The sequence below is a fragment of the Lucilia sericata genome, unplaced genomic scaffold (assembly GCF_015586225.1).
Source record: "Lucilia sericata isolate MDLA Ls3-8-SP2 unplaced genomic scaffold, ASM1558622v1 Contig000936F_arrow, whole genome shotgun sequence".
Classification (NCBI taxonomy): Eukaryota; Metazoa; Arthropoda; class Insecta; order Diptera; family Calliphoridae; genus Lucilia; species Lucilia sericata.
This window is the reverse complement of record NW_023994922.1, coordinates 170,001-196,781: the sequence shown is the minus strand read 5'-3', so window position 1 is coordinate 196,781 and position 26,781 is coordinate 170,001. Positions and strand designations below refer to the sequence as shown.

General features: G+C 27.5%; 2 protein-coding genes across 2 annotated transcripts in view; both read right to left on the bottom strand.

The window, feature by feature from the left end:
• Positions 1 to 2,451: 2,451 nt before the first annotated feature.
• LOC119609138 lies at positions 2,452 to 22,175 on the bottom strand (the record flags this gene model as incomplete). The annotated part of the gene is made up of 2 exons (XM_037963849.1): positions 22,149 to 22,175; positions 2,452 to 3,551 (listed from the first exon to the last, which is right to left on the bottom strand). A coding segment is annotated over exon 2 (1,048 nt), but the record flags the coding sequence as incomplete, so codon positions are not given.
• Positions 6,078 to 26,781, bottom strand: part of LOC119609137 (laminin subunit alpha-1-like) — a 140,471-nt gene continuing 119,767 nt past the window's right edge. The window contains exon 7 of the mRNA XM_037963848.1: positions 6,078 to 6,157. Within this exon, the coding sequence (XP_037819776.1) occupies positions 6,078 to 6,157 (80 nt within the window). The remainder of the gene's footprint in view (positions 6,158 to 26,781) is intronic.

Here is a 26,781-nt window from a genome sequence, read left to right as displayed (position 1 = left end):
AGGGATTTCCTTAAAACAAAAAATTCGTAAATTCCCAAAATTTTTTTGAAAATTTCCAAAACTGGGATTTTTGATTTTGTACTGGGAAATGTAAATTTATTAAAATTATCATTTAAAATGACTTTAATAACTTAAATTTAGTAAAAAAGAGAAAATATCGTAATTCCCAAAATGTATTAAAAAATCCCCAAAACTGGGATTTTGAAATTTTGACTGGGAAATGGCAATTTACCAAATATATTGCTCTAAATAGCTTTATTAATTGAAATTTAAGGAAAATTAACAAATCCCAGAATTCTTAAATATTTTTGAAAATTTCCAAAACTGGGATTTTTGAATTTAGACTGGAAAATGTAAATTAAGCAAAACTATTACTCGAAATAACTTTCATAATTGAAATTTGATGGAAATTAACAAATCCTACAATTCCCAAAATATTTTTCAAAATCCCCCAAAACTGGAATTTTTTAATTTTTGATAGAAAATCAGCAATTTTTCAATTGACTGCTGTTAAAACATTAATAAAACTCGTAAAACTATAAAATCTCTGAATTCCCAAAATGTTTTCAAAAATTGCCAAAAACCAGGATTTTTGAATTTTAACTAGAAAAATAAGAATTTTTACTTAACTAATGTTAAAACGTAGAAAAAAGTAAAAAACTAGTTTACAATTTCATAAAACCCAAAAAATTTCAGAATTCCCATAAAATGTAAAAATAATTCCAAAACCGGGATTTTGAAATTTTGACTGGGAAATGTAAATTAAGCGAAAATATTGCTCTAAATAACTTTTGTATTTAAAATTTAAAGAAAAATAACAAATCCCACAATTCCCAAAATGTTTTCAAAAATCCCCAAAAATCAGGATTTTTGAATTTTAACTAGAAAATTAAGAATTTTTCACTTAACTAAGGTAAACTTAGAAAAATTAAAAAACTAGTTTAAAATTCATAAACCCAAAAAATTTCAGAATTTCCATAAAATTTTGAAAAAATCCCAAAACCAGTATTTTAAATTTTGACTGGGAAATGTAAATTAAGCGAAAAATATTGCTCTAAATAACTTTTATATTTAAAATTTAAAGAGAAACTAACAAATCCCAAATTCCCATAATGTTTTCAAAAATCCCCAAAAAAAAAACAGGATTTTTGAATTTTAACTAGAATATTAAGAATTTTCACTTAACTAAGGTTAAAACTTATAAAAATAAAAAAACTAGTTTAAAAATTCATAAACCCAAAAAATTTCAGAATTCCCATCAAATTTTGAAAATACTCCAAAACCGGGATTTTGAAATTTTGACTGGGAAATGGAAATTATGCAAAAATATTGCTCTAAATAACTTTATTGATTGAAATTTAAAGAAAATTAAACAAATCCCACAATTCCCAAAATATTTTTGAAAATTTCCAAAACCGGGATTTTTGAATTTAGACTGGAAAATGTAAATTAGGCAAAATATTGCTCTAAATAACTTTTTTAATTGAAATTTAAAGAAAACTAACAAATCCGAAAATTCCCATAATGTTTTCAAAAATTCCCAAAAACTGGGATTTTTTAAATTTTGTTAGAAAATTTATAATTTTTAACTTAACTAAGGTTAAATCTTAGAAAAATTAAAAAACTAGTTGCAAATTTCATAAAAATCAAAAAATCCTAGAATTCCCAAAATATTTTTGAAAATTTCCAAAACAGGGATTTTCGACTTTAGACTGGGAAATGTAAATTAAGCAAAAAAAAATTGCTCTAAATAACTTTATTAATTGAAATTTGATGAAAATTAACAAATCCCACAATTCCCAAAATATTTTTAAAAATCACCAAAACTGAGATTTTTGAATTTAGACTGGAAAATGTAAATTAGGCAAAAAATTGCTCTAAATAATTTTTTTAATTGAAATTTAAAGAAAACTAACAAATCCGAAAATTCCCATAATGTTTTCAAAAATTCCCAAAACTGGGATTTTTTAAATTTTTGTTAGAAAATTTATAATTTTTTACTTAACTAAAGTTAAATCTTAGAAAAATTAAAGAACTAGTTGCAAATTTCATAAAATTCAAAAAATCCTAGAATTCCCAAAATATTTTTGAAAAATTTCCAAAACTGGGTTTTGAAATTTTGACTGGGAAATGTAATTTAAGCAAAAATTTTGCGTTAAATAACTTTATTAATTGAAATTTGATGAAAATTAACAAATCCCACAATTCCCAAAATGATTTCAAAAATACCCAAAACTGGAATTTTTAAATTTTAACTAGAAAATTAATAATTTTTCACTTAACTAAGGTTAAAACCTCAAGAAATTGTAAAATTATGTTAATATTTCATAAAGTCCAAAAAGTCTCAGAATTCCTAAAATTATTTCGCAAAATTCCCAGAACTGGGATTTTAGTAATCTAAGCTTTTTCTTATTTTAACTTAATAAATCCCTTAATTAAATATAAGCTTACCCCTTGGGCGATGTAAACGTGGATCTGGTGTCGCAGTCAAAACACGATGCGGTACTAAACGTACCCCTGGAGGACAGGGCACAGGACCAATATTACGATAAACTACAATATCTGTATTACCCTGTATAACAACATTTTGTTGCTGAAAGGGTATATCATGTACACTGGTCGAATTAACACCAATATAATGTTTAATATTGGTCGAGGGATAATACCGAGTAGAATTATCAAACGATGAAGGCTGCTGCACATGATGATGATCAATGGTAGAGGAGACTCGTATGGTTGAGGAGGGAATTTGTACACTTTGTTGTTGATATTGATGTTGTCGCTGATACGAACGATTTGTATAGGAGAATTGTTGTTGCTGTTGCGTCATGAAAGGATAACTGCTAGAGGTGGAGGAGGATATTGAAGTGGAGGCGGTAGTTCTTATGGTTGTATAATTCTTTGGTTTAAATAAATTTGTATTATTTTGTCTATGATGTTGATGCTGCTGCTGCTGTTGTTGTTGCTGCCAGGAGGACGTCGCAGAAGGTTTTGTATACTTTCTACGTTTTCCCTTAAATCTAGTCGGACCCATGTTGTGATGGGTACGATTATGCTGTATACGTCCTCCTCCCGCTACTAAAGGTTTACGTCTTAGCTTACGTTTTGTTGTTTGTATTGAATGTTCAGGTTTATTTTGTACAATTTCATTTTGATGATTAAAACTACTATTTACATTAATACTACGTCTCATGGTTTTATTGCGTAATTGATTTACATTTGTTTCATTGATTTTATTACCCTTTAAGGGTATAGTGGGAGTTGTGGTTGCCACCTTTGTGGTTAGAGTTTGATTAGAGATCGCTGCCTCTATTGTTATATGCAGGATATTTAAATGTTGCAGCAGCTGTACTGAGCATACTAGTATCACTAAGATTTTTAACATTTTATTGTGATAAATTCCCCTTAAAAGGGGAATTTTTCTTTTGCGTCGTTTTTGCAAATGTTTTAGAAACGTCTTTTCACGTAGTTTTTCACTTGAGGTTTTGGTAGATGACATTTTGTTAGATTTTTTTTTTACAATTTTTATTTACATTGTTTTGTTTTAAATACTATTATTTTATATAAAAAAACGAAATTTAACAAAATTTAATTTGAAAATTTTCTTTAGCTTTAAATCCTTAAAGAAATATTTGCAAATTGTTAAGAATTTATTGAAGAATTTAAAATTTTTCAATTCAATCCTGTTATAACGCTTAAAAATCCATAACAATTGAATTCCCAAAAAGTTTTCAAAAATTCCCAAAAACCGGGAAGTCAAATTTTCTACGGAAATAACATAATATCGCTTAATTATCATAAAACTATGTAAAATTTCATAATACCAAAAAAAATGTGAATTCCCAAAATAAATTTCAAAATCCCCATAAACTAGGATTGTCAATTTTTAGAAGGAAATGAATAAAAATCATCCATAGTAAGTAAAACTTCTTAAAACACAAAAAAAAATTAATTCCCAAAATGTTTTGAAAAAAAATCCCAAATACCGGGAACTCAATTCATGTAAAATTTCATAAATACAAAGAAAAATTGAATTCCAAAAGAAAATTTAAAAAATGTATAAAAATCATCTTTAAAATGAACATAAAGCAAATTCACAAAAAGTTTGTGAAAATGCCCAAATACGGGGAATTAAAATTTTTCGACAGATATCGCATTATAACGTCTAAAAATTCACAAAAAGAATGTAAAATCTCAGAAAATTTTAATTCCCAAAAAAATTCATAACCCCCATTAACTGGGATTGTAAATTTTTCATGGGTATTAATAAAAATCATGGATAGTAAGCTAATTTTCATTAAAAAGAAGAAAAATGTAATTCCCAAACATTTTTTGAAAATTTCCAAAAACTGGGGATTTAAAATTTTTACATGGGGATCAAATAATATCGCTTAAAAATACATAAGATTAAATAAAACTTCTTAAAAAGTAAGAAAAGTTGAATTCCCAAAACAAAATTTCAAAATCCCCAGCAACTGGGATTGTAAATTTTTGAGCAGGTTTGATTAAAAATCATCTATAGTAAGCAAAACTTCTTTAAAAACAACAAAAATCAAATTCCCAAAAAGTTTTTGAAAATCCCCAAATAACGGGAAGTGAAATTTTTAGACATAAATCATATTATCTCATTTAAAAATTCATAAAAGTACATAAAATTTCATAAACACCAAAAAAATTTAAATTCCCAAATTTTTTTAAAAATTACCAAAAGTGGGATTTTTAAAATTTATCCAGGAATTCCGTTAAAAATGTTAAATATACTTATAATTACTAAAAATCATAAAATTAACTTTAAAACCTTTTTTATTTTAACAAAAAGTAATAAGCATTCAAAATTCTATATTAAATAAAAAAAATTCATAATTCCTAAATATTTTCTGAAAATACCCAAAAATGGGATTTTAAATTTTTAGCGGGGAAAATTTTAAAACTACGTAAAATGTGACAAAAAGTAATAAAATTTCATTTTAAAGAAAAATTATAAAATTCCTGAACTTTTTACAAAAAATCCCAAACCGGGATTGTTATTTTTAAACTGGGATTAAGTTTAAATGCCTTTAAAACCTTTTTTATTTTAACAAAAATTAATAATCATTAAAAACTCTATGTTAAATAAAAAAATTTCATAAATCCTAAATATTTTCTGAAAATACCCAAAAATGGGATGTTAAAATTTTAGCGGGGAAAATTTTAAAACTACGTAAAATGTGACAAAAAGTAATAAAATTTCATTTTAAAGAGAAATCATAAAATTCCTAAACTTTTTACAAAAAATCCCAAACCGGGATTGTTAATTTTAAACTGGGATTAAGTTTAAATGCCGTTAAAAACTTTTAATGTTAAGAAAAAGTGATTAACATTAAAAATTCCAAGTTAATGAAGAACATTTTTATAATTCCCAAAAAATTTTCGAAAATACCCAAAAGAGGGATTTTGAAATTTTAACGGAGAAAGTTAAAAAGCATTAAAATAGTGAAAAACTTGTTTGAAATATTATTTCAATGAAAAATATTTGAATTCCTAAAAACTTTTCAAAAATTCCCAAAATTGGGATTTTCAAATGTTAGCAGGGATAGTTTAAAAACATTAAAATAGTGAAAATTTTAATTATAAAGAAAAATATTTTAATTCCTTAACATTTAAAAAAAAATCTATGAAAAATAATTTAATTCCTAAAAACTTTTTGAAAATTCCCAAAACTGGGATTTTAAAATTTTAGCGGGAAAGTTTAAAAACATTAAAATAGTGAAAAATAGGGTTTAAAATTTCATTATAAAGAAAAATAACTAAATTCTTAAACCTCTTCCTACAATTTCCTTTAACTGGGAACACGGGTAACTGCTGAATGAAAACAGCATTGTGTTCAATACATTTTCCTTTAATAATTTGTCTTAAACATTTGCATGTTCCTCTAATTATAAACAGTTGACCCAGATGCCTTTTTCACACATTCATAAACTTATAATTTTGTAATATTTTATTCATATAAAAAAAAAAATATTTATTTAAAAATTTAAAAACTTGAGTATTTTTATTAGGAAAAAAACAACCCATAACACCCGCTGTTCTCTAAAGTTTTAGCTTTCAGTTTCTTTGACCACATAGTGGGCCTTGCAATGAAGTACCAAAGGTAATTCTTTACGACACTCAATAATAACTAAAAATTTATTTAACAAAAAAATCTTAATATTTTTAACATTTTATTAAGAAAAAAAAATCGAGCTTGCAAAAAAGTGTTGGGAACAAATAGTGGTTTGTGTCTAAGCCTTAAGGGGGTTAATTATGATTTACACTTAAATCCGACAAAACATGTTTAAATATGAAATCCATAAAACTTGAAAAATTAAAAAGTTTGGGAAAAAAGATTTCCATACAAAACAACTACAATTTCAAAGAACTTTCCAACCTTCAACAACTTAACCAATGACTTAACTAAACTAAATGGTTTTTGTCCTTACTAATTGATTTCAAAATTAGTTTCATACTTTCAAACTCTAGTTATTTTGCAATTTCTAAGATTTCAATTCCTATTCACATACTGGGGCACACCTTTTTTAAAATTAGTTTATTTTGTAATTTTTACTTAATTTGTTTAAAGAATTTCTATAAAAACTTTAATTTTTTTTGTAAATTATTTTATTTATTTATTTTAGCTTAAGCATTAAACTCATTAAATGTTGCAATACATATTGCTAGGCTTTTTTTTTTTTTTTTTGGTGTGTAATCAATTCTAACGTTAAATTTTAAACGTTTTAGACGCATTAAGGTGGCCGGTTATTTAAAGAATTTTTATTAACAAAACAAATTATACAAATATACGTTTCATGGTCAACAACATTTTCACTGAACACAACAAAGTAAATTACTTTAATCAAAAACTTATAGAATGCGTTGAATTTTTGGACTTAAATTAATGATTTGATTACATTAAAGAATACAAATAATAAAATTTTTAAGAATTTTTTTCCCATGAAGCAACAATAGAACAGAATATAGACTAGTCTATAGTGCAGACAAGTCTAAGGTCTGGACTATACATAAGACTATTGTCTGGTCTATAGACAAAACTATTGTCTGGTCTATAGACAAAACTATAGTCTGGACTATAGACAAAACTATAGTCTGGACTATAGACAAAACTATAGTATGGACTATAGACAAAACTATAGTCTGGACTATAGACAAAACTATAGTCTGGACTATAAACAAAACTATAGTCTGGACTATAGACAAAACTATAGTCTGGACTATAGACAAAACTATAGTCTGGACTATAGACAAAACTATAGTCTGGACTATAGACAAAACTATAGTCTGGACTATAGACAAAACTATAGTCTGGACTATAGAGAAAACTATAGTCTGGACTATAGAGAAAACTATAGTCTGGACTATAGACAAAACTATAGTCTGGACTATAGACAAAACTATAGTCTGGACTATAGAGAAAACTATAGTCTGGACTATAGAGAAAACTATAGTCTGGACTATAGACAAAACTATAGTCTGGACTATAGACAAAACTATAGTCTGGACTATAGACAAAACTATAGTCTGGACTATAGACAAAACTATAGTCTGGACTATAGACAAAACTATAGTCTGGACTATAGACAAAACTATAGTCTGGACTATAGACAAAACTATAGTCTGGACTATAGACAAGACTATAGACAAGACTATAGTCTGGACTGTAGACAAGACTATAGTCTGGACTATAGACAATACTACAGTCTGGACTATAGACAAGATTATAGTCTGGAGTATGCATAAGTCTATAATTTGGACTATAGACAAGTTTATGGTCTGAAATATGGACAAGTCTATAGTCTATATATAGACAAGACTATATTCTGGAGTGTAGACAAAACTATAGTCCAGACTATTGCCTAGTCTATAATCTGGACTATAGTCTACTCTACAGTGTAGACTATAGCATGGACTATACCCTAAAGTATAGTCTGAACTATAACCTAGTCTATATTCGGGACTATATCCAAGTCTATAGTCTGGGCTATAGCCTAGTCTATAGTCTGGACTATAGCCTAGTCTATAGTCTGGACTATAGCCTAGTCTATAGTCTGGACTATAGCCTAGTCTATAGTCTGGACTATAGCCTAGTCTACAGTCTGGGCTATAGCCTAGTCTATAGTCTGGACTATAGCCTAGTCTATAGTCTGGACTATAGCCTAGTCTATAGTCTGGACTGTAGCCTAGTCTATAGTCTGGACTATAGCCTAGTCTACAGTCTGGACTATAGCCTGGTCTATAGTCTGGACTATAGCCTAGTCTATAGTCTGGACTATAGCCTAGTCTACAGTCTGGACTATAGCCTGGTCTATAGTCTGGACTATAGCCTAGTCTATAGTCTGGACTATAGCCTAGTCTATAGTCTGGACTATAGCCTAGTCTATAGTCTGGACTATAGCCTAGTCTATAGTCTGGACTATAGCCTAGTCTATAGTCTGGACTATAGCCTAGTCTATAGTCTGGACTATAGCCTAGTCTATAGTCTGGACTATAGCCTAGTCTATAGTCTGGACTATAGCCTAGTCTATAGTCTGGACTATAGCCTAGTCTATAGTCTGGACTATAGCCTAGTCTATAGTCTGGACTATAGCCTGGTCTATAGTCTGGACTATAGCCTAGTCTATAGTCTGGACTATAGCCTAGTCTATAGTCTGGACTATAGCCTTGTCTATAGTCTGGACTATAACCTTGTCTAAAGTCTGGACTATAGCCTTGTCTATAGTCTGGACTGTAGCCTAGTCTATAGTCTGGACTATAGCCTAGTCTATAGTCTGGCCTATAGCCTAGTCTATAGTCTGGATTGTAGCCTAGTCTATAGTCTGGACTATAGCCTAGTATACAGTCTGGACTATATCCTGGTCTATAGTCTGGACTATAGCCTAATCTATAGTCTGGACTATAGCCTAATCTATAGTTCAAATTATAGACTAGAAATTCTTCTTATTTTGACCACCTTAATTTGTTCAAATTCCTTAACTATTACAAAATTATTGTTAAATATGTTTAACGAAAAATTACGTGATTTTTTATTTCAGTACAAAAAACTTTTTTTATAATCTTTATGTTCATTACACCCCTGATTGAAAGCAAACAATCAAAAGATTATTTGTTTAACATTTAACATTATTTTAACCTGGCTAAAATAATACACAACATTAACTGGAAAAAACTTTAGAAATAAAAACCAAATTTCTTTTGAACATTTTCGTAAGTTTATGGTCTAAGAAAAATTACAGAAAAAAATAGTATTTATGAAGCTGTTGAGTAAACATTTTCAAAAGAATTGCAATAATAACAACATGAGTTAAAACAGCAGCAACAGCAATAAGAGTTGCTGTTGCTTGAACAATAGAGCAAAACATAAATAAAATACTAATTAAAACATGTAACAACTTAATTGTATGCAAACAACAGGGGGTATTCACGGGTTTGCATGTGTTTGAGTAATAACACTTTAGAGCAGTAGTGGGCAAATTTTGAAATATTATATGCGGGTGCCAAGGGAAAGGAAGGGATGGTTAAAGCAAAGAAAACTAAGAAGCAGACACAGCTCTAGAACTCCAACCTGGTGAGAAACTTTAGCTGTTTATAGCTGCTTCTCTCGCAAGCTTAGAAAAGTTACAGTTGCCCCTTACTGTTTTCGAACATTAACATTTCTAAACAAACAAATTAAGCTGATTTTTCGTGAAACAAATTTAAGATTAACTAAAGTTTATTTCTTTTGAAAAACGAAATTTATTTCCTGTTTTGTGTTTTGTCAGCGATTCGTGGTCTTAAACCCACTAAACATTTGTTTTTCAGAGATTTAAAATAAAAAAGAAGCGTCCAAAATTAATTTTCTTGTTAGCCGCAGAAATCTGATATTTAAGAAGAATTTACAATGTGTCTTCTGTTTTTCTTTTGTGGTCCAAAAGATTATGAAATATGATATGTTATGGCCACTGTCACTAATTAACTGGAATTGTCACTTTTAATTAAATTGTTAAAACAGAAAAATTTTTATGAATTAAGATTTTTTTTTTTGGCTGAAATTAGTTTTAAAAATTTTTGTAAGATTTAGAAAGATTGATCTTAATATAAAACTTGTTAAAATAATGACTTGAATTATTTAGATTCTCGTATTCAAGGTAAATAACACAAAAATTACATCAACAAATTTGTAAATGTAAATTCTTTGTAAATTATTCTTGCAATTGAATGTCTTGTTAACTTCACTTGACACCATAATTACTTGCGAACAGAAAAAACAAAATATACATTTTTCAGCAGCTGAGACAGACAGACAGCAGACACAAAAAAAGAAAAGTTTTCAACAGGCAAAAGAGACAATGAGATACTGTATATGAGAAATGTTTGTGCAGAATAGACTATATAGAACAAACTACAGACCAGGCTATAGAACAAGATAGAGACCAGAACTTTAACAGGATCGGTTCCGATATCAGATAAGCTTATACGATCATGATTGTAGACCTGACTATATGTATATCATACTAAAGACCAGACTATAGTGAAGATTATATAACCAGACTACAGACAAGACTATAGGACAGACTACAGACCTATAGACAAAGCTATAGTCCAGACCATAGACAAGACTATAGTCCAAACTATAGACAAAGCTATAGTCCAGACTATAGACAAGAATATAGTCCAGTCTATAGACAAGCTAATAGTCCAGACTATAGACAAGACTATAGTCCAGACTATAGACAAGCCAATAGTCCAGACTAAAGACAAGACTATAGGCTATATACAAGACTATAGTCCAGACTATAGACAAGACTATAGTCCAGACAATAGACAAGACTATAGTCCAGACTATAGACAAGACTATAGTCCAGACTATAGACAAGACTATAGTCCAGACTATATATAAGCCAATAGTCTAGACTATAGACAAGATTATAGTCCATACTATAGACAAGCCAATAGTCCAGACTATAGACAAGACTATAGTCCAGACTATAGACCAGCCAATAGTCCAGACTATAAACAAGACTATAGACAAAACTATAGTCCAGGCTATAGACAATACTATAGACAAGCCTTTAGTCCAGACTATAAACAAGACTATAGTCCAGACTATAGACAAAACTATAGTCCAGGCTATAGACAATACTATAGACAAGCCTTTAGTCCAGACTATAGACAAGACTATAGTCCAGATTATAAACAAGACTATAGTCCAGACTATAGACAAGACTTTAGTCCAGACTATAGACAAGACTATAGGCCAGGCTATAGACAAAACTATAGTCCAGACTATAGACAAAGCTATAGTCCAGACTACAGACAAGGCTATAGTCCAGACTATAGACAAGACTATAGTTCAGTCTATAGACTAGACTATAGTCAATATTGTAGACAAAATTGTAGTCCAAACTATAGATTACAGACCAGGCCAATCCAAACTATAGACAAATTTATAGGCCAGACTATAGACCAGACAATAACCCAGTCTGTATAGACTTTAGACAGTTTAATAGTTCAAACTATATATTATAAACTAGAATATAGGCAAGACTATAGACCAGATTATATTCCATACTATAGTTCAGACTATAGAGCAGATTATACTCCAGACTATAGGCAACACCATAGACCGGACTATAATCCAGACATAGACAAGACTACTGATTAGACTATAGACAAGACTATAGATAAGACTGTATACCAAACTTTGAACAAACTTTCAGACTATATATAAGACTGTAGACCAGACTTTAGACAAGACTATAGTCCAGACTATAAACTAGTCTACAGGCCAGAGTATAGAACTTACTGTAGACCAGAGTATAAACCTGACTATAGACCTGATTATTGACAAGACTATATTCCAGACTATAATCATGACTGTACCCCAGACTATAGACTTAACTATGGACTATAGTCCAGACTACAGACCAAATTATAGTCTGGACGTTAGATTATCGTCCAGAGTATATCCATACTATAATATTGACTATAGCCCAGATTTTGGTCCAAACTATAGTCCGGACTATATTCCAGACAATAGTCCAGATTATTGCCTCTAGTCCAGTCTATATAATAGAAAGACATTCTTCATTCAAAGTGTCTAACAATGGCTATTGTAGGGTATTTATAAAAACAAAACCTCAGCAAAAATTAAACAGTATTGAAAGAACAACAAATTCTAAAACCGATAGTGTGAGAAAATTTCAGTTGACTTGCATTTAAAAAAAAAGAAGTCAACCAAAAAGCTTCTGAGACTTACTGATGTGACGATCTTACATGCAATGCACTAACTGTCAAAATGTCTGTCCAAGAGAATATTTAATCTATAAAGTAAAAAAAAACTTTAAACTAAAAACATGATTACTCTTCTCTGTTGATCATCGGTAAAGATTTTTCTTAGATTTAATGTTTGTTTATATATTTTAACAACAAATTATTAATAGTAATTATGGTTAAATGTTTTACCGGCCTGTTCTTGCTGACTGGTTTTGTTGTTGTTATTTTTTTTAAATACATTCATTGATTAAAAAGATTAAAAGTTGTTGTTAAACTTTCATTTAATTGATTGAAAGCTACAATTTTCTCTTATAAATTATTAAAACATTTTATACATAAAGCTTCTCTTCTCAACTTTTAGCTGTAGTCATTGGCAAAGATCATCAATATTGAAAGCTTTTAACAATATTTGTTTTATTAAACATAATTTTCTCATAAGATCAATCAAGTTTTGTAATCTTAAGATTTGAAACAATGTTTTTTAATCAACAAAATCAATCTATGATGAGAGACCGCCAGCTTTGTTTGATTTCAATTTTTTAATTATACAGTTTTGAGTTTTTTTTGTATAAACTAATCAATAAATTAAATAAATGATAAATAATTGTTAGTTTTGATTTTGAAAATAACAGAAATTATAAGAAACCGGGTTGACAGAAGGCCTATAGGCTTTTGAAGGTAATTTTAAACAATTAAGAACTATTAAACGGGAATGTTTTAATCATAGAGCTTTTTAGCACAAATGAGGCAATTGGATACTAAAGTTTATTTTATAAAATATTTTACAACGTTTTTTTTTTATAAAAGCTTTCGCAAAGCTCTTTAATAAAAGTTTTCATAAAGCTCTTTAATAAAAGTTTTCATAAAGCTCTTTAATAAAAGCTTTCATATAAAGCTTTTTAATAAAAGCTTTCATAAAGCTTTTAATAAAAGCTTTCATAAAGCTTTTTAATAAAAGCTTTCATAAAGCTTTTTAATAAAAGCTTTCATAAAGCTTTTTAATAAAAGCTTTCATAAAGCTTTTTAATAAAAGCTTTCATAAAGCTTTTTAATAAAAGCTTTCATAAAGCTTTTTAATAAAAGCTTTCATAAAGCTTTTTAATAAAAGCTTACATAAAGCTTTTTAATAAAAGCTTTCATAAAGCTTTTTAATAAAAGCTTTCATAAAGCTTTTTAATAAAAGCTTTCATAAAGCTTTTTAATAAAAGCTTTCATAAAGCTTTTTAATAAAAGCTTTCATAAAGCTTTTTAATAAAAGCATTCATGAAGCTTTTTAATAAAAGCTTTCATCAACGTTTTTATTAAAAGCTTTCATAAATCTTTTTACTAAAAACTTTCATAAAGCTTTTTAATAAAAGCTGTAGTAAAGTTTTTTAATAAAAGCTTTTATAAAGCTTGTTTACAAAAGCTTACATAAAGCTTTTTAATAAAAGCTTTCATAAAGCTTTGTAATAAAAGCTTCCATAAAGTTTTTTAATAAAAAGTTTCATCAATCTTTTTAATAAAAGCTCTTATAAAGCCTTTTACTAAAAGCGTTCATAAAGCTTTGTAATAAAAGCTTTCATATAGTAATTTATTAAAAGCTTTCCTATAGCATTTTAAAAAAGCTTTCATAAAGCTTTCTATATAAGCTTTAATAAACGTTTTTTATAAAAAATATCGCAAATCTATATACTAAAACTTTGGCAAAGCTTTTTATTAAGAATTTTTTCATAAAAGCTTTCATTAAGCGTTTTTATATAAAAACTTTCCTAAATTTTTTGTGAGATCTTAAATTACACAAATTTTTATGCAATTTACATTAAGCATCTTGAGTAAAAACTACTTTTATTTAAAATCTTTTTCATTATCTTTTAAAATTTTAACTAATCAAAGATCTCCGCTCAGTTCTTAAAATTGTTTCTTATAAAAATTTCAATTAAATTGTGCCAACCTTAATGGATTTGGCTTTTCGTTTATTTCGTCCAAAGATCAGATTATTGCGTTAGTTTTTGGTATTTTTATTTCACATTTTTTTTATGAAACCAATTGGTGGCATATAAATTGAAATTTTTATTTTTATGGTTTAATGATAACCATGACTAATTTTTGGTTAATTATTATAAACAGTGTTTTAACAAACTCCAACACACAAATCACAAACAAAAAAAAAACACAGATAAAAACTGAGATTGAAAGAGTCGGAACATTAACTAAAAAATAATTAAGAAAAATTTGATTTTGATTTGAGAAAAACAAGTTGTGAAAATATTTATGTATGACAGCAGTTAGGGGTCGACTAGTTGGTACTCTATGTATTGAACGTAAACGCTTTTTTAATAACTTTAAGGATTTGTTTGTTTTTTTTAGGCAAATTAAAAAAGCTTTTAGCATTTCGTGGTCGGAGAAGAGTAGAGAAAAGATCAGAGTCATAGAGATCGTACTATTTAGTGTAGTGATCGGAATAGTTACACCTCATTAAAGAGTGACGATCAGATAATGATAGGAATAGAATAAAGATCATAACAAAATAGCAATTGGGGTAAAGTGGAGTAAGAATCGGATGGTTAAGATGGCAATAGACTAGAGATCATACTAGAATGGATATCCAAGTAAAGTAGAGATCGGAGTTGATCAAAGTTGTAAAGATCGTAATAAATTGGATATTCTAGTAGAGTAGCTATCAGAGTAAAGATCTGTTTGAAGAAGAGATCGTAGTTGTGTAAATAGTCAAGATCAGTGTACTGAAACGATCAGTTAATAATCGCTAAAGATCGCATTAAAGTAGAAATTGGTATAAAGATCAGAGAGTCCGCTTAAAATTAAATAAAATAGAAATCGAAGCAACGATCGTAATATACAATAGATGCTAGTAGTAACCATATCCTACTATTAAGAAGAGATCGTAGTTGAGTAAAGATCGTTGTAGAGTAAAAATTACTGTCGACATCATTGTACAGAGATGTTCGCGAGATGATGTAAAGATAAGAGAGTCAGGTGAAAATGAAAAAAATTGAAACCTAAAATCGGAGTATACTGGAGATCTATATAGAGTAGAGGACTAAATAGAATACAGATCAAAACCAAATAAAAATCGGAGTATAGATCGAAATAGAGTAGAGATCAGTGTGCAGAGATGATCGGAGTAGAGTAGAGGACTAAATAGATTACAGAACGAAATCATGTGAAGATCGGAGTATACTAGAGATCGATATAGAGTAGAGATCATTGGACAGAGATGATCGGAGTTTATAGATTACAGATCGAAATCAAGTAAAGATCTAGTTATACTGGAAATCGATATATAGTAGAGATCAGTGGACGGAGATGATCTGGAAGAGTAGATTATTAAACAGATCGAAATCAAGTAAAGATCGGAATAAACTGGAGATCGATGTAGAGATCAGTGTACAGAAATGATCGGATTAGAGTAGAGGACTAAATAGATTACAGATCGAAATCAAGTAAAGATCGGAGTAAACTGGAGATCGATATAGAGTAGAGATCAGTGTGCAGAGGTGATCGTGGTAGATTAGAGGTCTAAATGGATTACAGATCGAAATCATGTAAAGATCGGAGTAAACTGGAGATCGATATAGAGTAGAGACCGATGTAGACTAGAGCACTAAATAGATTACAGATCGAAATCAAATAAAGATCGGAGTATACTGGAGATCGATATAGAGTAGAGATCAGTATACAGTGGTAATCGGATAAATGTAGTGATCAGAGAAGAATAAAGATCACAGTAGAGTACAGATTGAATAGGAATCAGACAAGAGTTGTTTTTTATATTAAAAAAAAGAATCACTTTTATTGCTCCAAAAAAATATTTTTTTGTTTTTGATTAAATAAATCATTTTGATAACAAATGATTTCTTAAGATTTTACATAAAATGTGTAAAAAAAAATAGATATAAATAAATTAAATGTTTATTTAGGTATGAATGTATATGTTTGAGAGTAATTTGAGATTTTTTATTGGCAAAACAACAAAAAAAAAAAGAAAACAAAACAGATAAAAACATGAAAAAAGGCAACAAAACATCCATCAAATCAACGAAATGTTTACTCATTCACAGACTGACTGCACGAGTAAATGGATAAAAATGTTTAAATACAAAACTCTTTTTATAGAAATTAAACTTGAAATAAAAAAAATCTAACCAAAAAAAAAAAAAATAAAAACGAAATAAATAAAACTAAAAAGATCAAATGTTTAAACAAAACAACATAGAAGAAGAAGAAGCAGCAGAAGAAACACCAAGTTTGCCGCCAAATTTCAAAAGAAAATTTTTGTTAAACTACTTTTAGTTGAGTTTCAATATATGTGTGTTGTGTGTCTTAAAGTGTGTTAAATTACACTCACAGAAATAAAAATGGTAATAACAATTTATTAATTTTACTTTTATTTTTCGTTGAGGGTTTTGAATCATACTTTGGTTTAGCAGACACAAAAAAAGAACTAGATTTTTTTTATGACCACAAAAAAATTACTTTTTTGTTAAAGTCAGCATTTGTTTGAAAAGTAAACATTTGTGTATTATTTTGGCCACAACCTTCAGGGCAATTCTGAATAGCAAAACAACAACAAAAAATCTTTAACAATTTATTACATCACGTTTTTTTCCAAATACTAATGCTAAAAGACCCATACATACACGCATAATTTCAAAAAAACTTTAAGCTTTTCTCTACCAAAAAAAAAACTCATCTTTGTCAAGATCATTCTTCTAGCTGCTGATCAGCACCATCATCTTCAAGTTTTTTTTCAGTTTTTTTTATCCCCCTACAATGTTTTTTTTAAATTTTGTTTAGGGGTCATTGCTGTTTCCTGAGAGCTCAAATTTGTGTATTTGTTTTTACTTTAACTATTATTAAGCTTTTTTTTTTCTTCTATATTTTGTTATTTTAAACGTTTTTTGTTTCTTTAAATTTTTTTTCCAAGAATTACATTTTGTTTTAAATTTATGTTTATTTCACTTATTTTTTTTTTTTTGTTACTAATTTCAACTTTATTGTTTAAATAACTAATTTGTTTAAATGTAAAAATAATTGAAAGGAAATGAGTTTTAGTTTTTTTGTTTCTTTGTAAAGCTTTTTGTTTAATTACTGAAAATTTTAACTAATATATAGTTAAATTAGGCATATTTTATTTAAGTAATAAAGGTTAATGGACTTCAAATGAAATCATAAAATAAAGTAAATAAAATTTTTAAAATCAAAAGCTTTCTTAGGAAATTTTTAACTCATCAAAGTACTACTACAAAAAAGCTTTTATTTTCTATTTATTACGGAAACGAAAAGTCTGGCGTGAAGTTTTGAAAAAAATTACATTAAGAAAGCTTTTAGATTAAACGAATTAAACATTTGAAAAAAGCTTTAAATAAAGATTAAAAAAAGTTTTTACAAAAATCTTTAAATTAAAACTTTTACGGAAAATTTCTAATTAAGCTTTTATAAAAACTTTTACTTAAACTGTTACAAAAAGCTTTTAATTAAGCTTTTACAAAAAACTTTTAATTGAGCTTTTACAAAAACTTTTACAAAAAGCATTTAATTAAAATTTTATAACAACTTTTAAAAAAGCATTTAATTAAGCTTTTATAATAGCTTTTAAAAAAGCTTTTAATTAAGTTTTTTATAAAAAAAATTTAATTAAGCTTTTATAATAACTTTTAAAGAAGCTTTTAATAAAGCTTTTACAAAAAAACTTTTAATTTAGCTTTTACAAAAAACTTTTAATTAAGCTTTTATAAAAACTTTTTCAAAAAGCATTTAATTAAGCTTTTATAATAACTTTTAAAAAAGCTTTTACAAAAAACTTTTAATTAAGCTTTTATAAAAGCTTTTATTTAAACTTTTACAAAAAGATTTTAATTAAGCTTTAACAGAAAGCTTTTACAAAAAACTTTTAACTTTAACTTTTACAAAAAGCATTTAATTAAGCTTTAACTTTTAAAAAAGCTTTTACAAAAAACTTTTAATTAAGCTTTTATAAAAACTTTTACTTAAACTTTTACAAATGCTATTAAAAAGCTTTTAATTAAACTTTTACAAAAAGATTTTAATTACGCTTTAACAGAAAGCTTTTAATTAAGCTTTTACAAAAAGCTTTTAACTCAGCTTTTACAAAAAGTTTTTAATTAAGCTTTTACAAAAATCGTTTAATTAAGCTTTTACAAATGCTTTTACAAAGCTTTTCATTTAGCTTTAACAAAAAGCTTTTAATTAAGCCTTTACAAAAAGCTTTTTATTATGCTTTTACAATAAGCTTTTAATGTAGCTTTTAGACAAATTTTTTAATTAGTCTTTTACAAAAAGCTTTTAATTAAGCTTTTTGAAAAAGCGCTTATTTAAGCTTTTACAAAAAGCTTTTAATTAAGTTTTTGAAAAAAGCTTTAAAGTTTTTTTGAAACTATTGAAAAAAGGTTTTTTTTAGTTTAAATTAAAAATTTATAAAAAAAAACTTAAGAAACGTTTTGAATTAAACATCAAATGAAGCTTTTAAAAACAGAGCTTTCAGGAAATACTTTTAATAACAATTTGGGAAAAAGTTTTAATTAAACTTATTAAACAAATTGTTTTCTAAAGCTCATAGACAAATTGTTAGCTTTTAATAAATATAGTGCTTTTATTAAAAGAGCTTTTAGAAAGAGCTTAAAGATTTAAATAAAGCTTTTTTAATGTTTTTTTTTAGAATTAGCTTTTTGGAAGAATTTTAGAAAACCTATAAATTTCTGTAAACTTTAAGTAGGGCTTCCAGTAGTAGTTTTAGTTGGACCTTTTAGAATAAAACTTTTAATAGGACTTTAAAAACCTTTTATAGGGAAAACATTTTAAAAATATTTTGGAAAAATTATTTAAAAAATCTTTCTAGAAAGATCGTAGAAAAAGAAAGTTCTTCAAAAAGCTATTATGATAATATTAAAATAAAGCTTTTAGAAACATTTTTAAATAAGGTTTTTTTTAATAAAGTTTTCAATAAGATTTTGTGCAAAGGAAAATATAACAATAAAATTTTTAGAAAATATTTAAACCTTTTGTATTATTTTTTTCCAAAAGCTTTAAATAAAGCTTTTGTAGAAATAATAAAATAGTGTTTTTGTAAAATGCTTTAAATACAGACATTAGAAAAAGCTTTAAATAAAGCTTTAAAATAAGGTTTTTTGAAAAAGTTTAAATTCTAGAAACAACATTAAATAAGGCTCTTAGAAAAAAGCTCTCCATATAGCTTTTGGAAATATATTTAAAAAAAGCTTTTAGAAAAAGCTTTGAATAAAGCTTTCAGAAAAAGCTTTGAATAAAGCTTTCAGAAAAAGCATTTAATGAAGCTTTTAGAAAAAGCCTTAAATAAAGCATTTAGAAAAAGCTTTAAATAAAGCTTTTAGAAAAAGCTTTAAATAAAGCTTTTAGAAAAAGCTTTAAATAAAGCTTTTAGAAAAAGCTTTAAATAAAGCATTTAGAATAAACTTTGAGTAGTGCTCTTAGAAAAAGCTTTTGGTAAGTTATAAAGAAAACACTTTGAAGTTGTGTTTAAGAAAAGTTTTTTTTGTTGCTTGATGGACAAAGTATTCAGTCTAGTCTAGATAAAGCTCTTTTTGCTTTAACGATTTACAAAGATTAAAGTTAAGTTTAGATAAAGTTTTTGTTATAACTTTTAGCTAAAGCATTAAGCTAAGAGAAAAAGCTTTCCGATAATATTAAACTTAAGATTTCACAACTTATTATCTTTAAAATTTATTGATCTACAAAATTTTTATTAGGAAGTAGTTTTAGTTTTTTGTTACTTAAAACTTTAACCAGAAGTTTAATGTTCCATAAATTTAGACATTTAAAGTATTAGAGTCGTTTTAACACATCAAAGTAAAGTTTAGCGACTTTTTTGTTTGCCGAAATAAAATAAAAAACTGTTATTTATATTTTATAGTCTTCATTTCAAAGCTAAATTATTGTTTAATCGAAATTTTTATATTTAAATAATAAAAACAAAGAATGACAAACCATAAAAACCACAGATGAAAAAAATTATTAAATTGCAAAAAAATTAACAAATTTTAAAAGTCGGTAAAGACTTTTTGCCAAAAAAAACTGAGTAGAAACAATAAAATAATCGTAAAAATGTATAATAAATATAAAAATAGAAACCTATTAAATTAAGAAAACTTCTTTGTAATTAAAGCTTTTTTTGACTTATTTAGAATAAGTTTTTAAGATTTTTTATCTAAAGAATTTTTAATGCCCATGGTAGGGTATAATTATTATTTGTTTATCTTTATCTTGTCATTATTTTGAGGTAAATGTCATTTGTCTTATAAGAATTCTTTTAACAGATTTTTTTTACATGTAAATTTTTATTTACCATCGTTGATAAGGAAAAAACTACTCACAACGATTTCTCAAGTTCTTTCACGATCAGTAAATATTTGTTTGTTAAATATTTTATAAGACAGAAGAAAAAAAATTGCTTAATTTGTTTAAATGAGAGCAGGTGGTAAAGATTTAACAGAAATGTTCAACATAACCCAGTAAAACATTTGGTTTTAGTAAAAAAAATCGAAATAAAAAAGCTTTTATTAAAAGCTTTTACTGAAAGCTTTATTGAAACCTAAATTCAAATGATTTGCTAAAAGCTTTATTGAAAACCTTCACTAAAAGCTTAATTAAAAAGTTTTACTAAAACTTTATTAAGAGCTTCTTAAAAAGCTTTTACTAAAAGCTTTATTAAACACCTTTACTAAAAGCGTTTTTAAAAGCTTTATTAAAACTTTTACTGAAAGCTTTATTGAAAGCTTATTTCAAAAGATTTGCTAAAAGCTTTATTGAAAGCCTTCACTAAAAGTTTTATAAAAAGCTTTATTAAAAGCTTTTACTAAAAGCTTTAATAAAAACTTTTACTAAAAGCTTTATTAAAAGTTTTTACTACAAACTTCTTTAAAAGCTTTTACTAAAAGCTTTCTTAAACACCTTTACTAAAAGCGTTTTTAAAAGCTTTATAAAAACTTTTGCTGAAAGCTTTATTGAAACCTTAATTCAAAAGATTTGCTAAAAGCTTTTACTAAAAGTTTTATAAAAAGCTCTTGCCAGAAGCTTTATTACAAGCTTTTAATAAAGTTTTTAGTAAAAGCTTTTAATAAAGCTTTTAGCAAGAGCTTTTTATAAAACTTTTAGTAAAAGCTTTTAATAAAGCTTTTAGCAAGAGCTTTTTATAAAACTTTTAATAAAAGCTTTTAGCAAAACTTTTTAAAACTTTCACTTAAAGCTTTATTAAAACTTTCACTAAAAGCTTTATTGAAACCTATTACTAAAAGCTTTATTAAAAGCATCTATATCTACCTTAAGTTTTACTTAAAGCTTTTTCTAAAGTTATTAGTTTTACTTAAAGCTTTATTTAAAGTTGTTATTAAAAACTGAATCCAAAGCTTTTACTAAAAGCTCTTACAAAATGTTTTTTATGGCTGTAGCTAGAAGCTTTATTGAATGCTTTAACTAAAAGTTCTAACTTAAAGCTTTTTCCAAAAACTTCACTTTCCAGCAGCTTTCTCTAAAAGCTTCACTTAAATGTTCTCCCAAAAACTTTATTTAATGCTTGATTTAAAACTTTTACTGAAAGCTTCATTAAAGCTCTTTCCAAAACGTTTACTTAAAGCTTTTTCTAAAGTTCTATTTCTAAACTTTTATTCTTGAATTATCTTCGCCAATAAAAAACTTTGCTGGGTTTCAACTTAATTAATCAACTTGGATTTTTGGATTTGCAACAAGTGCAGCTGCTCGCTGATGGTCCGACATGTCTTCTTCTTTCACAATCTTTAATTTTCATTATTTCAAAATTTAGAACAAGCACAAAGAAAAGGAATTAACTATACTCTACTCAAAAAACTAACCATTCAACCAAGCAGAAGAAATCCTTAAAATTTAATTAAAAGGCGGCAAATCCAATTAAATGTCTGGCCCAACAAATCTTTCTCCTTTAGCTTAAAGCACATGGGCTTTCGATTTTTTTCTTTCTTTCCAACTTGACCCAATTAAAAAAGGCCAAGATCAGATAGAGAAAGGAGCAAACAAAAAATTATTGAACTTGATTTTAAATGTCAGATTATGGCGCCTCCTGTTGTCTTTTCTTATGTTTAAAAACCCCAAAAAAGGGAATGACTGTTTACTGTGTTAGTTTTTTTTTTATTTGGTCGGCTTTAAGACACAAAAAAATATATTTGAAATCGATAAGTTTGGTTTTTTGTTGTATTTTTATTTCTGATTTCATTGTGTTTTAAATTTAGATTTCCTAAGAAATAGAGTGAGGTTCCTTTACTTTTATGAGTTTTTTTGCGTTTTGTATTAGATAATTTTAAATAAATGTCAAATTTTATTAATTTATGGTTTAACTGTGAAATATTTTTTTGGTTGACAAAAAAACTTTCGATTAAAACAATTAGGAATTTTATAAAATATTTGATTTTTAAAGAGTTTTCAGAAAAACACTTAAAGGCAAATAGTAAATGGCGTTTTAAAAATTGTGGATTTGATGAACGATGTATGGAACCAGCATTGAACTAGGGCTGAACTGAACTAGAACTGAACTAAAACTGAACTAGAACTGAACTAGAACTGAACTAGAACTGAACTAGAACTGAACTAGAACTGAACTAGAACTGAACTAGAACTGAACTAGAACTGAACTAGAACTGAACTAGAACTGAACTAGAACTGAACTAGAACTGAACTAGAACTGAACTAGAACTGAACTAGAACTGAACTAGAACTGAACTAGAACTGAACTAGAACTGAACTAGAACTGAACTAGAACTGAACTAAAACTGAACTAGAACTGAACTAGAACTGAACTAGAACTGAACTAGAACAGAACTAGAACAGAACTAGAACAGAACTGAACTAGAACTGAACTAGAACTGAACTAGAACTGAACTAGAACTGAAGTAGAACTGAACTAGAACTGAACTAAAACTGAACTAGAACTGAACTAAAACTGAACTAAAACTGAACTAGAACTGAACTAGAACTGAACTAGAACTGAACTAGAACTGAACTAGAACTGAACTAGAACTGAACTAGAACTGAACTAGAACTGAACTAGAACTGAACTAGAACTGAACTAGAACTGAACTAGAACTGAACTAGAACTGAACTAGAACTCAACTAGAACTGAACTAGAACTGAACTAGAACTGAACTAGAACTGAACTAGAACTGAAATAGAACTGAGCTAGAACTAACCTAGAACTGAAATAGAACTGAACTAGAACTGAACTAGAACTGAACTAGAACTGAAATAGAACTGAACTAGAACTGAACTAGAACTGAACTAGAACTGAACTAGAACTGAACTAGAACTGAACTAGAACTGAACTAGAACTGAACTAGAACTGAACTAGAACTGAACTAGAACTGAACTAGAACTGAACTAGAACTGAACTAGAACTGAACTAGAACTGAACTAGAACTGAACTAGAACTGAACTAGAACTGAACTAACTAGAACTGAACTAGAACTGAACTAGAACTGAACTAGAACTGAACTAGAACTGAACTAGAACTGAACTGAACTAGAACTGAACTAGAACTGAACTAGAACTGAACTAGAACTGAACTAGAACTGAACTAGAACTGAACTAGAACTGAACTAGAGCTGAACTAGAACTGAACTAGAACTGAACTAGAACTGAACTAGAACTGAACTAGAACTGAACTAGAACTGAACTAGAACTGAACTAGAACTGAACTAGAACTGAACTAGAACTGAACTAGAACTGAACTGAACTAGAACTGAACTAGAACTGAACTAGAACTGAACTAGAACTGAACTAGAACTGAACTAGAACTGAACTAGAACTGAACTAGAACTGAACTAGAACTGAACTAGAACTGAACTAGAATTGAACTAGAACTAAACTAGAACGGAACTAGAACTGAACTAGAACTGAACTAGAACTGAACTAGAACTGAACTAGAACTGAACTAGAACAGAACTAGAACTGAACTAGAACTGAACTAGAACTGAACTAGAACTGAACTGGAACTGAACTAGAACTGAACTAGAACTGAACTAGAACTGAACTAGAACTGAACTAGAACTAGAACTGAACTAGAACTGAACTAGAACTGAACTAGAACTGAACTAGAACTGAACTAGAACTAGAACTGAACTAGAACTGAACTAGAACTGAACTAGAACTGAACTAGAACTGAACTAGAACTGAACTAGAATTGAACTAGAACTAACTAGAACGGAACTAGAACTGAATTAGAACTGAACTAGAACTGATCTAGAACTGAACTAGAACTGATGTAGAATTAGACTAGAACTAAACTACAACATAACTGGAAACAAACTAGAACTGATTTGAAATTATTTCGGAAATTTTTTTCAATTTTCTTATAATTCGATAATTTTGTTTCAAAACTTTTTCTTAACAATTTCAAATATTTCTTAATTTTTTTTTTGAACTAGAACTGAACTAGAACTGAAATAGAACTGAATGAACTAGAACTGAACTAGAACTGAACTAGAACTGAACTAGAACTGAACTAGAACTGAACTAGAACTGAACTAGAACTGAACTAGAACTGAACTAGAACTGAACTAGAACTGAACTAGAACTGAACTAGAACTGAACTAGAACTGAACTAGAACTGAACTAGAACTGAACTAGAACTGAACTAGAACTGAACTAGAACAGAACGAGAACTGAACTAGAACTGAACTAGAACTGAACTAGAACTGAACTAGAACTGAACTAGAACTGAACTAGAACTGAACTAGAACTGAACTAGAACTAGAACTGAACTAGAACTGAACTAGAACTGAACTAGAACTGAACTAGAACTGAACTAGAACTGAACTAGAACTGAACTAGAACTGAACTAGAACTGAACTAGAACTGAACTAGAACTGAACTAGAACTGAACTAGAACTGAACTAGAATTGAACTAGAACTAAACTAGAACGGAACTAGAACTGAATTAGAACTGAACTAGAACTGATCTAGAACTGAACTAGAATTGTACTAGAACTGATGTAGAATTAGACTAGAACTAAACTACAACATAACTGGAAACAAACTAGAACTGATTTGAAATTATTTCGGAAATTTTTTTCAATTTTCTTATAATTCGATAATTTTGTTTCAAAACTTTTTCTTAACAATTTCAAATATTTCTTAATTTTTTTTTTTTTTTTGTAATAATTAGCAATTTACCAATTAAACATTTTCTTTTGTAGTTAAAATCATATCCTTAATCTTACAACTTGATCACATTTCTTAAAAAATATTTTAATTTTATGGAGAATTATTTTTTATAAAGAATTATTTATTTCTTGTTTTAGGAAAATTTTTAGAATTTTTTTCTTTCAACACTTTTTGAAGATTTTTTCTTTATTTAATTTTTTTAATTTTTCATGGATTTTTCTATATAATTTTCTTTCTTATTTGATGAATATAATTTTATAATTTTCAATTTCTTTTTTTTTTTTTTCAATAAAATTTTAACACTGTATTTTAAAACACGGATGAAGGCTTTACTTGCAACAGGGTGTTGAATGCCTTATTAATTTTTTTTTTTTTTTTTATTTTTCTATTTTTATTATTTTACTTTTTCTATATTATAATATGCACTTTTCATTCTCATATTCATTATTTTTGTTATTGAATAAAAAACGAGAAAAAGAAACCAATGACTTGGTTGTCGATCATGATCATGTCGTTAGGAATTCAGAAAGCAGGAAAAGCCACCATACACAGTTCGTAGAAGAAATCCAAGAAATCGTATATTTAAAGGCAATGAACGAACGTATGCCAAACACAATATAGACTTTTATTATAGTATTTAAGTTAGTATGGTGTCGCCAGTTAAACAAAAAAAAAAAAAAAAAAAAGCCGGAGGAATTGTATTTTATTGTAAAAACAAATAAATGAAAACGTTCCAGCAACACGTCCCGTCCTTACGCATGCGCTTTAATGAAATTTTATTTTTAAAATCGGTTTTGGCCACAAAATCAAAAGTCGTTAATACGAAGTTAACGCTTGAATTAAGAAACGTTTTTGTAATTCTTCACTAAGCTTATAGAGTTAAACATCCATCATAAATTTTTTATAACTTTTTTATGCAATTTGTTTTTAATTAATTGCTTATTAAGCATAAAATTTTTAAAAATTTATGTTTAAAATTTCATTCTAAGAATTTTTTTTTTTATATTTTTTAATATATTTTTGTTTTTAACTTCGTTATTCGTTTTCAAAAAAAAATTTATTTAAATAAAATTTTTGCCGCCGTATTTTAATTTCCTGTGCGGAGGAATCGCTATCAAACCGTTCGCTCACGTTGTCGCGTTGCAACTGTTTGTGAAATGGCCAACAAATGTGGGAATAACTGTTTGTTGCTCTCCAAAAGCTTTAATGCCCACAACAACAACAACAACAAGTTTTATATTAGGTTTGAAGTCAGAAATAGTTGGCTTATTTTTGTTATGATTTTTGTTGTTTGTTTTTGCAGAGAACTTGTTC